Raw genomic sequence first — 12,476 nt, forward strand, 5'->3', positions numbered from 1 at the left:
ACATAGGCTAGGGTTTCATTTAAAGAGATTTGACTAAGGTATTAAACGAACTATCAAAGCAAGACATATCCATCATATATGTTTACTCACTCATCAATCTTTGATCTATCATCAACTTATGTCATACATGAGGGTCGTTCACGCGTCACGCCCACACACACGCACACACACACACACGCACGCACACACATACATACGCGCACACATATTTTCCTTATACCGTTTAACCCACTTTCACTCAATCTAGATGCATGGGGGAGGGGGGTTCAAGAATACCGATTAATCGGTTAGAAAGAAGAAGATTCATATGTAGGTACCTTTTCTTGTCAAAACGAACGGTAGAAACGAAGTAACGAGACTTGATTCTTCAAAAAGCTTGAGACTCAAACTCTAACTCTTCTCACAAGATGAAGAATTATTGGAGAAAAGTAGGAGAAAATTGAGAGAGAGGGAAAAAGGAGGGAGGCGTGTAGTTTAGGGTGGGGGGCGATTTTTTTGATGGCTAGTAGAGTAGGGAAGAAGAAATAAAAAAATGAACTAGGGTTTCAAGGCATGAAGTTTTCAAAAATTGTGGCTTTTTATTTAGCTAAGATTTTGTTTTGTATATTTTACGGAGTAGAATAAAATATCACGGAGCAAAATAAAATAATAAATCTCCCACCTAGAGATTGGAAATAGGCGTGTAGTATGGCTCTTATATAAGGAATAGATTTTAAATATTAACTAAAATAAGATATGGCAAGATCTCTTGAGGTATGGTAAATTTGGTAGATTTAAATTCTAGGTATGGAAGGAAATCAAATAAGGGATCAATTAAACAAATAAAATAATTACTTCTTCCCAACCTAGGTGATTTTCGAAAATCACCTAGAACAAATATAGGTGTTGATTTCTTCCATAGAGAAATAGAGAATAATTAGGCTTTGGATTTAATTTGGATAAATATCCCAAGAATTAAATTAAATCCGGAAAAATAGGATTTTTCTCCAATAAGGCTAAGGGTTTCGAAAATTCTAAAAAAAATGCTTATGGAAAATATCCTAATAATCTCACTCACCCTTAAACAAATAATTCCTTTAATTCAAATATTCATATGCCACGTCATATATTCAACAAGTTTGACTTTTCAAACTCCAACGCAACCCTAGACACAACTTGGTCATAAGAACTCATGCAATAAATTGATTCATCATTTAATTCACGTCTCCCACGTTATCAATAAAATTTTACGGCTTTAAAATTAGGGTTCGAATTTTCGGGGTGTTACAATTACTCTATATGTGAACTGTGAAACTGACTTTCAATCCAACTCTTCAAGCTTAGATCTCCAACAAGCATGTCGTCACTTGGCTTTTTCCTCGTAAAGACTTCCATCAACATCACACCGTAGCTATAAACGTCACAACTTGTGGAAACTAGTCCTTCTGAACCATACTCTACAATCACAAAAAAAAAAAAGTATGGTTAACACCAATGCAATTAAAAAACTTCTCTTATTAAAAAGTACATTCATAAATGTAGGATAACAATTAACCTGTAACAATGTAACCCAATGTTCCCAAGGTGTTTGTTAACACCACGCTATCTCCACCGCATAGCAACTTTGCTATCCCAAAATCGCTTACATGGACAACCATATCTTCATCTAACAAGACATTACTTGGCTTCAAGTCACTATGGACAATAGGGGTCGAATATCCACCATGAAGATAATCCAAAGCCGATGCTACATCTATCATTATGTTCAATCTTTCAATGAAATTCAAAAAATGGTTGTGAGAATATAACCATTTCTCAAGATTTCCATTGGGCATATACTCAAGTACTAAGGCCTTGAAGTCTTCAATGGAACAACAACTTATAACACTATTCAGACACCTGTGCCGAATGCTACGAAGAATCTCACATTCGATATCAAATATCTTTGAAATACCTTCCAAATGAAGATTAAACACCTTGACAGCGACAACCTTCCCATTGTTAAGAATTCCTTTGTAGACATTGCAAGAACTCCCAGCACCAAGCAGATTGCTCTCATTGAATTGTTCAGTTGCTTGCACAAGTTCATAATAAGAGATTCTTACTAGCACAATGGATGCCAATTCATAAACTTCTCTAACCGTCTTATCCTTCCTTTTGTATCTAACAAAGATAGAAGCTAGAGAAACAATTGAAATGAAAGCCACAACCCCAAAAGCAATAAATAAAGCTTGTCCCTTCTTTTTTCTCTTTGATATGTGATTTGAAACTGTAGAGCAAATCAGGACATGGAACCTCGGAATTCCACACAAGGCTTGATTGTCCTTAAAAGAATCCATAGTGAAGTTTATGAAAGAACCACCACTTGGAATTTCTCCACTCAAAGTATTGAAAGAAACATTAAAGTAGTTTAGGTGTTGAAGTGCTTCCAAAGATTTTGGAATTGAGCCAGAGAGGTTGTTGTGGGACAAGTCAAGACTGACTAGACTTATCATGCTTCCCATGGAAACTGGAATAGAACCTTCGAGTCTGTTGTTTGCCAATGACAGATTAGCCAAACTCTGCAGCTTTCCAATAGTGCTGGGAATAGACCCGGACAACTGATTCATAGATAGATCAATAGAGATTGCTGCTCCTAAGTTACCTATCTTCTTATGTAAAAACCCACTCAATGAATTTGAGAATAAGTCAAGAATCAGCAAATCTTCTAGGTCCCATAAGCTTGATGGTATGCTTGAATTGAACATGTTGGAGTACATATAAATATATCTTAGAGAAGAAATGTTTCCCAAGCATTTAGGAATTGAACCTGAAAACAGATTTTGGCCAATACTTATAAAATTGAGGTCGTACAAATCACATACAACCTTTAGAATGGGGCCTTGCAACATGTTCTCACCAACATATAACCTTTCAAGCTTATGCAGATGTTTGATGGAAAGAGGAATATTACCAGATAACTCATTCTCATCTAATGCCAAAACTGTCAAGCCTCTTAAATCACCTATTTCAAGAGGAATGGTGCCATTTAATTTCCAACGGCCGGCAGAGAATCGTCTGAGTGAGGAAGATAAATTCCCGACCGAAGCTGGAATGACGTCGTATAAGGGATTATCAGAAATAGACAAATGAGTTAAAGACCTGCAATTTGACAAGGATGTGAGGAAGCTCATGTTTGAAGAAGAGGGTGCATTTGTAAGATTGTTGCGGAACAATCTAATGCTTTCGAGAAGTCTTAGGTTGCCTAGATCCGTAGGTATATAACCACTGAATTTGTTATCACCAAGTGAGAGTATTGTGAGTTGAGAGCAATTAGATATAGAGTTTGGTATTGGTCCAGAGATTGAATTCATGCCAAGGTAAAGCTCTTTGAGAGAGGGAGATGTATTGCATAAATTGGTTGGAAGAACTCCAAACATAGTATTCTGAACTAGTGAAATAATTTGAAGAGTTGAAATGTTAAAGAGCTCATGTGGAATAGTACCACTGAAGAGGTTCAGCCCTAACCCTAATGTCTTTAGTTGGTAAAGTTGGCCAAATTCAGTTGGAATAAGCCCTGCCAAAGAATACATAAATTGCTAGTGAATGAGAGAGAAAAATGTAGGAGACAGACAGATAAAGTGTGGTGGGCTCTATTACAAAAAAACTCAAGATGACTTATTTCTGTAAACTTATAAAAAAATATATAATAAGAACTATTGATAGTAGACGAAGGGAGTATCGCAAGGACTTCTTACCTGTCATGTAGTTTTCGGAGAGGTCAAAGTAGGTTAGCTTAGTAAGATTCCCAAGATTCCTTGAAAGATTCCTTGTGAAATTGTTGCGCCATAGTGATAATTCTTCCAAATATGACATATTCACAAACATATGCAAGGAAAAAAAGCCCCCAGTCTGATTAATTTCAACACCGAAGCCAACCAGGTTGTGAAGATTGCCGATCTCAGGTGGTAGAGTACCTGTCAAATAATAATGACTTTACACACACAAATTTAAATCACAAAAATTAGTTAAATAATGGTCATATAGTAAAATATGAAAAAGACTACTCCCTCCGTCCCCTATTAGGAGTCACTCTTTGACCGGGCACGGGTTTTAAGAAATGTAAAGAAAAATTGGTTGAAAAAGTTAGTGGAATGTGTGGCCCATTTTTTTATATTGGTTTTATAATAAAATGTGAGTGAATTGAGTTAGTGGAATGTGTGACCCATTTTTTTATATTGGTTTTATAATAAAATGTGAGTGAATTGAGTTAGTGGAATGTGTGACCTACTTACTATTTATGGTAAAAATGAAGTATGACTCTTAATAGGGGACGGACCGAAATGGAAAAGTGTGACTCTTAATGGGGGACGGAGGGAGTATTAAATTATAAGGTTTTAATTATTTTTCAATTATTTAATCCGTGTACAAACCTTCTCATTTTATAGTACTCACTGTCTCCCATTACGTGTCTCTATTTATCACTTTGATCATTTCATATTAATTGTCTCACTTTTTTTTATCACTCTTGGTCGTAGATCCCACATTCTATTAACTAATTATCACTCACATTTACTATAAAACTAATATATATAATAATATGATTCATGGGGTGTGATCCGTCGCTAACTTTTTTAAGTTGGTAACTCTAATAACTCATCAACGCAATGTATTAAAAATGTTAACATGATCACATTTAAATGTCAACATAAACTTAGTTAATATTTTAATACATTGTGTTGACATTGATATTTAAAATGTCGACACACTAATTTTCATATTCCACTAATTTTTTAAATTCACTTTTTGTTGTTTCCTAAAACTCGTGCCGAATCAAAGTGAGACTAAGTTAGGACGGAGTATAATATAAACCAAAGTTAGGGCATTAAATAACTATTTTCCATGTCAAATGATTGTGACTATTCAAACATATATACATAAAGGACAAGAAGTGAAGAACAATACCTTTCAAATTGTTAGAACCAAGGTATAAAATACGAAGTGAAGTTAAGTAGCCGATTTCCGCAGGTATCTGCCCATTAAAAGAGTTTTCAGATAGGGACAGCACCTGAAGCTGTGAACACAGTGATAGATTTGTCGGAATTCCGCCATTCATCTTATTTCCAGATAGATAAATCCGAGCAAGAAATGGAAGATTACTACAAATGTTTGTTGGAAGACTTCCACTCAATTAATTCTCCCAACGCTAGAGACTCCATCTTCGACAAGTTGAAAATTGCTGATGGTATACCACCGGAGAGTTGATTCAGTCCGATCCTCAGCGTTTGCAAATTACGAAGTTTCCCCAACTCTTTGGGGATTTCTCCACTCAAAGAATTGGAAGTTAAGTCAAGAAATTGTAGGTTTGTTAGGTTTGAAAGAGATTTTGGGATGGAACCTGTGAAGCTGTTGTTGCGTAAGCTCAAGCTCTCTAACTTTGGTAAATGATCAAAGAGAGGGGGAATGGCTCCGGTGAAGTTGTTAAGCCGGAGGGATATGAACTTTAACCGGTGAAGGAAAGACAGCTCGTGAGGCAAAGCTCCGCTGAAGAGGTTGCTGGTGTGGTGGAATGGTGCCGGAGAGACTCATGTAAGAGAGATTCAACGCGGATACTCTATGGTGGCGCGAGCTGCAAGAGACGCCGATCCAGCTGCAGACGGAGCTCGAATTAGTCCAATTTTTTGCAAGTAGACCAGAAGGATCAGATATAATGTGTTGTTTTAGTTAAAGAAGTGCAGTTTGATCAGTGGCAAGACTCATGGACATTTTGGTTAAACAAGGTTTTTCAAAGGTTATGGTGAGGAATGTAAATGCAAGAATGTGATACAGCATTTTCTCCATGGCTACAAATTGGACCATATTACATGCACACCTATATATGTAAATGCAACAGAGCTTATAAAGTTGACTTTTGAAACTCATTGTTAGAAGTAATTAATGAATGAGCTGTTAGATCTGTTTACATGTGGGAGCTGTGATAAATTTAATCCTTTTATCTTAACTTGATTAGCTGTAGTGTTGTAGCTGAGAGGGACACTAAACAGATCTAATTGCTGATTAATTAGTTAGATTCTCTAAAGTCAACTTATTAGCTATATTGCATTTGTATAATGGTGCATGGAGAATGGTAGAAGAATCTCTCTGTCTAATTATAATCACTCACCACACTTTCAAATTTGTAGCAACGAAGAATATGTTGTATTGTATTCTTGCGTATGCATAGATAGAAATCCATGAGTTTAATCCTAAAACCAATTGGTACTAGGAGGAGGGGCCCATGAAATTTATATACTAGTTGCAGTTTTCTCTTGACACCGATGTGAGACAGTTATAAATTACTTTTTTTAGTTTCAATTGCCAACACCCTCACTCAAACCCTTCAAGATGAACCTTGATCGATTGGACCACTTGGCCCAATTTTTTTTTTCAGTCGATTGGACCACTTGGCCCAAATTTTAAGTTCAGATATACTGCTGGGTCAGTCATTTTTTCGGTTTCCGCCCAGATATATTGTTGGGTCAGTTAAATTAACCCACAATCGGTGACCCGCTCTGATACTATGATAAAAGGAGGAGATTTCTATTAATTTTCTTGTATATTTTACACACTGATTTACATGTCCTTTAATAGGTAAAACTATAGCTAAACATGGTACGGATTCTCCTCCAATTATTTTCCAAATCACACGGTAATACCATAATCACATGATTCTTTTCTTGATTGCTACTTCACTAATTGATTTCTTTCCAACACTCCCCCTCAAGTTAAGTAATGGGGTCACCCATTCTTAACTTGCTCAGTACTTCGCGGAAGCTTCTTGAATCCACAGCCTTAGTCAGAATATCGGTCAGCTGGTCTTCGGACCTCACAAACGGGAGCTCTACTATTTTAGCTTCTATGTTGTCTTTGATGAAGTGTCTATCCACCTCGACGTATTTTGTCCTATCGTGCTGAACAGGGTTTTCAGATATGCTAATCGCCGCTTTGTTATCACAGAACAACTTGCACGATTTTTGTGATTTTAGGCTTATCTCTGTCATTAGCTTCTTCAGCCATAAAATCTCAGTCAAACCACTCTTGATTCCTCGAAGCTCAGCTTTTGCACTAGATAAGGCAACAACCTTTTGCTTCTTGCTTCGCCACGTAACAAGCTTACCTCCAACAAAGGTGAAGTACCCTGCAATTGATTTTCTGTCATTTGGATTTCCTGCCCAGTCAGCGTCAGTGAACCGTGGATATCCAAATGTCCATGATTCTCGAACATCACTCCATGTCCTGGTGTCCCCTTTAAGTACCTTACAATCCTAAGAGTTGGCTCCTAGTGAGCTGCTTGAGGTGCGTGCATGAACTGGCTGACCACTCGTACAGCATATGCAACATCAGGTCTGGTATAAGACAAGTAGATTAATTTCCCAACCAGACGCTGGTATCTCGTGCGATGAGTAGACTCAGCTCCTTCGACTATTTTCAAACCGTGATTCTGTGAGTATCAGCTGGTTTGCAGTCTAGCATTCCAGTTTCTTCCAATAGATCAAGTACATATTTCCTTTGGCTGATAAAGATTCCCTTCTTCGACCTTAGTACTTCAATTTCCAGAAAGTATTTGAGTAGGCCAAGGTCCTTCATTTGGAATTCTACAAAGAGATTCTTCTTCAACTGTTTGATCTCATCATCATCATCCCCTGTGAGAATCATATCATCTACATAGATGATCAAGCATGTAATTTTCCCTTCTCTCCTTTTTAGGAACAATGTGTGATCGGAGTTGCTTTGCTTGTACCCATACTTCTTCATTACCTCAGTGAACCTCCCAAACCATGCCCTAGGAGATTGCTTTAGCCCATACAATGTCTTCTTGAGTTTGCACACCTTCCCTCCTTTAAATTCGCCCGAGAAGCCAGGCGGTGGCTCCATGCAGATTGGTTTGGATAGCTCCCCATGTAAAAAAGCATTTGTCACATAAAATTGGTGTAGTAGCCACTCCCTGTTTGCTGCTATGGAAAATAGTACTCGAATAGTACTCATTCTTGCCACTGGGGAGAAAGTCTCAGCATAGTCGACTCCATATGTTTGAGTGTATCCCTTGGCTACCAATCTCGCCTTATACCGTTCAATTGATCCATCTGGCCTCCTTTTGATAGTAAAGACCCATCTACAACCTACAGTCTTGGCTCTATCTGGTTATAAGCACACTTCCCATGTCTTGTTTTTTATCAGGGCCCGCATCTCTACTAACATTGCCTCCCTTCAGTGGGAAATTTTCATAGCTTCTTATGTCGTTCGAGGCAGCTCTTCTTCTTCATAAAGAGCAGCTTCAAATGCCCTGGCCATTTCAGTCAAGTTTGCTTTCGCCAGATTTGCCATAAGGTACCGACTCCTTGAACCGATTCTTTCTGGACTGTATCTTTTAGGAGGCACCCCGCGGGTGCTTCTATTTGGCATGATATACCGCCCAGTATCACCATCAGTTGCTGCATTTTCCTCTTCTTCTGCACCAGGTTGGTTAGAGTTAATAACTGTATCATGTGAGCTAGATTGGGAATTGCCTCAGATATCACTGAAGGAGGATGTTCAGGCAATGGTGACCGACGAGGCTCCACAACGGACGTGATCTGCTCGGTGATGACACTAGCTTGCTCTGTTGGCTCCACTTCAGAGTTACCTAATTGTGGCGCAACCCAATGGAGGGGTCGAACACTCTCCCCTGACTTGGAACACTCTCCCCCTGACCCCGAATGTGGGTGTGATAGAAATACTCACTTTCTAAGAAGTTACAGTTCATGGTTGTAATAATCTTCCTAGAAGACGGATGGTAACACCTATCCCCTTTCTGATTTAACCCATATCCCATAAAGACGCATTTAATAGCACATGCCGAGAATTTTCTTCTTTCATGCTTGGGAACATGGACGTAAACAGAGCAGCCAAAGATTTTCAGAGGAATAGTCAGGGGTTCGGGAATATTTATTGAGTTTGAAAGGATTTGCAAAGGAGTTTTCATACCTAAGATTTTTGTAGGTAGACGATTTATTAAATAAACTGCAGTGGCTACAGCTTCTGGCCAAAGAAATTTTGGAACATTTGAGTCAAAAAACAAAGCCCGAGTCATTTCCAAAATCAGTCAATTTTTTCGTTCTGCTACTCCATTTTGTTCGGGAGTATAGGGGCAAGTCGTTTGATGAACCAATCCTTTACTCCGGAAAAAATTTGTCATCTCCTTTTTAACAAATTCTCTACCATTATCAGACCTAAGAATTTGATAGAACTGGGTCTGAATTATAGTAAAAAAGACGGTAAATTTTTCAAAAACCTTAGATTTATTTTTCAAAAAATATACCCATGTTAATCTAGTGCAATCATCAACAAAAATCAAAAAATACTTTAAACCATGATCACCAGAAATGGGCGTTGGGCCCCACACATCAGCATGTAACTAAGGAAAAAATATCCTTAACTCGAGTATCACTTGATTTAAAGGATTGTCTATGGTTTTCGCTAAAACACATGACTCACAAGTAATATTCTCAAACTTAGAAAACTTAGGAAACAAAATTTTTAAATAACCCGATGATGGATGCCCCATTCGACGGTGCCACAACCAAGCTTATCTATCAGCAGATCCGTGAGCAAGCATCGCGGTGCCACCTTGTTGAGTAATCTCATCCACATAGTAAAGGCCTTGACGCTCAGTGCCACGCCCAATTATCCTATTCGTCCTGGTATCCTGTAATACACAAAAATTTGGGTGCATCAATAGAGTACAATTTCTCTCTTTAATAACATGGCTAATGGACATGAGTTTATGAGACAATTTTGGCACATAAAGGCAATTGGAGAGTTTTAAAGTGGGAGAAATCTCAATGGTCCCACTTCCACTACCAACAGTCAATTCCACATCTGCAGTCTATATCGAACTCTTTGTAGCCTCAGTAAATGCAGAAAAATCATTTTTATCATACGACATTGTATCTGTGGCTCCACAATCAAATATCCATCCATTTTCCTTTGTGTCAGTTTTACTCTGGGCCATACATGCTATAGAGATTTTTTCCAAGAGTGCAAAACGGTTTGGGCTTAAAAAAGATTTTGTAGGCAATATAGGGGTAGTTATTCGGATTTTATGAGGCTGGGGACCTATTTGCAAAATTGTAGGACTATTATGCATAGAATTAATAATGCAGGGACTAGCCTCATAATTCTTCACATAATGGGGTCTTTTTTCTAACACTTGCAAATTTGAAGGATCATGCAGCAACTTCACATTATTAAATTGGGGATTAGGGGAGCCAATCCCTAATCCACCGTTACCTCCGATCCCCCTCCGTTCGGCAAATGCAGCTTCTCCAATCCGCTGGTCCGACTCGCTGCCTCGCCTGCCGCCGCCGCCGCCCTGCTGTTGAGTGGCATCGCCCGATCTCCCTCGTGTATTGGCAGCCTCTCGGTTGCCGGCCGTGTCATGGAATAAGCCACCTCCTTCTCCGATTCCAATGGCGAGTCGTGCTTTCGCCTTTTGCCCTTCATCCCACCATTCTGGGAACTGACTATAAGGAAGCAATTTTCCTTGGTGTGTCTCGTTCGTTGACAGTTGGTACACCACAATTTGGATTTGTCAGGTTTGAGCCGTCTGCCGACAATCGCGATCTTCATTTGTTTCTTCCAAAGTGGTAATTTTTCCTGTTGAGTCTAACTGCTAAAGTAACAATTTTACTCATCTTTAACCTCGAATCGTGGAGGTTTGGTTTCTCTTCGTCGTCTTTGGTATTTTCAGGCTAGGATGAATTCTTTTCTGAGCCGATACCATAATAGAAATCAATGGGTCCATTCTAAAACCACTTGGTGATAGAAGGAGGGGCCCATGAGACTTATATACTAGTTTCAGTTTTATCTTGACACGTGGGATAGTTATATGTTACTTTTTTTTGTTTCAATTGCCAACACCCTCCCTCAAACCCTTCAAGGTAAACCTTGGAAGGGTTGGACTCGTTTTTATAATCGGTTGGACAACTGGCCCAGTTTTTTTTCGATCGGTTGGACCACCTGCCCATATATTAAACTCAGATATACTGTTGGGTCAGTCATTATTTCGGTTTCAGCCCAGATATACTGCTGGGTCAGTTAAATTTGACCCACAATCGGCGTCTCGCTCTGATACCATGATAGAAATTCATGGGTTCCATCCTAAAACCAATTGGTACTAGGAGGAGGGGCCCATGAAACTTATATATTAGTTTCAGTTTTCTAGAAAAACGTTTTCTCTTGACACTGATGTAGAACAATTATTAATTACTTTTTTTTAGTTTCAATTGCCAACATGCATTGCCATAACCTTTGAAACCCCTCTCTTACCAAAAATTCTTATGAGCATTGCCACTAATAATACTGCACTTCTTTCACTAAAACATCACATCATCTCCGACCCTTATCGTATACTCGCAACTAACTGGACTAAATCCAGATCCGTCTGGAGTAAATGAATTCGATAGCTATGGGGTGATGTTGATGGAAGTCTTTACGAGAAAAAAGCCAGTGACGACATGTTTGATGGAGATCTAAGCTTGAAGAGTTCACATCATCCATACTCCACAATTTTAACTTGCTTATGAAAGTTGAAGAACAAGGTGACAAAATTGTGGAATTAACACCATTCATATTCCATATTGGAGTTGGCTTGTAAGTGATCAGCTGTTGATTCCCCTAATGAAAGGATTAATATTAAAATTGCTCTAGCTCAGCTGCAGAAAATCCAACATGTTACAAAGTTGTTTTCCTAATGCCAAGGGCCCAAGACTAAGAATAATATTCATATTACCTAATTAGCTTAAGCTGAAGAAAGGCAAATTATAGTCCAATGCCATGACTGAGTATAATATTATCTACACACAATAAAACACAAAAAAACATAAAAAAACATCTCTTGTTGAAATTGAGTATAATATTATCTACACACAATAAAACACAAAAAAACATCTCTTGTTGAAATTTTCAAAACAGGTCATCCTCTGTTCTGTCTCTAGGATTTTATTCACTGCGTTAGAACATTAAATATAAAATACAATAGAGATTACCATTGGTATAATATTGATCAACTTATGATCAATGACTTAATATACTCAATTAAAGCATCCAAACTGCTATAAGAGGAACCTCCTCTTTCAACAGCCTTCTTAGCCATTTTGGACATACCATTTGCCCTTTCCAGAAACTCATCCTTCCTCACTTCCATAACCTCCCTAATAGCCTTCTCAACAATCAATCTATCACAAGTATCTTTAATGTCAAGACCTATCTTCCATATCTCACTCACAAACCTACTATTAATAGTTTGATCACCAAAATAAGGCCAGCATATCATCGGCACACCAGCAACAACACTCTCCAGAGTTGAGTTCCATCCACTGTGTGTCAAAAATGCACCTATCGAAGGGTGGTTGAGAACCTCCTCCTGCGGCGCCCACTTCACCAAGTAACCCTTTTCTTTAGTACCTTCCATCAATTCCGGTGGAATTTGATCACCCCCG

At 38.4% G+C, this 12,476-nt stretch overlaps 1 protein-coding gene across 1 annotated transcript; it reads right to left on the bottom strand.

Annotated features, from left to right (window-relative positions):
* Positions 1-1,208: 1,208 nt before the first annotated feature.
* LOC125202224 (LRR receptor-like serine/threonine-protein kinase EFR) lies at positions 1,209-5,189 on the bottom strand. Its single transcript, XM_048100587.1, has 4 exons — positions 4,924-5,189; positions 3,717-3,935; positions 1,535-3,535; positions 1,209-1,436 (listed from the first exon to the last, which is right to left on the bottom strand). The coding sequence occupies exons 1-4, from the start codon at positions 5,072-5,074 to the stop codon at positions 1,270-1,272; spliced, it is 2,538 nt and encodes an 845-aa protein (XP_047956544.1). The 5' UTR covers positions 5,075-5,189; the 3' UTR covers positions 1,209-1,269.
* Positions 5,190-12,476: the final 7,287 nt, after the last annotated feature.

This window comes from Salvia hispanica, chromosome 1 (assembly GCF_023119035.1).
Source record: "Salvia hispanica cultivar TCC Black 2014 chromosome 1, UniMelb_Shisp_WGS_1.0, whole genome shotgun sequence".
NCBI lineage: Eukaryota > Viridiplantae > Streptophyta > Magnoliopsida > Lamiales > Lamiaceae > Salvia > Salvia hispanica.

Bases quoted from the DNA above. Each gene is read 5' to 3' on its own strand.
- LOC125202224 (XM_048100587.1), bottom strand. From the start codon at position 5,074: ATGAATGGCGGAATTCCGACAAATCTATCACTGTGTTCACAGCTTCAG. The intron at 3,536-3,716 runs GTAAGAAGTCCT...ATTCTTTGGCAG, and splicing joins CTCCGAAAACTACATGACAG to GGCTTATTCCAACTGAATTT. The intron at 1,437-1,534 runs GTTAATTGTTAT...TTGTGATTGTAG, and splicing joins ATTGGGTTACATTGTTACAG to AGTATGGTTCAGAAGGACTA.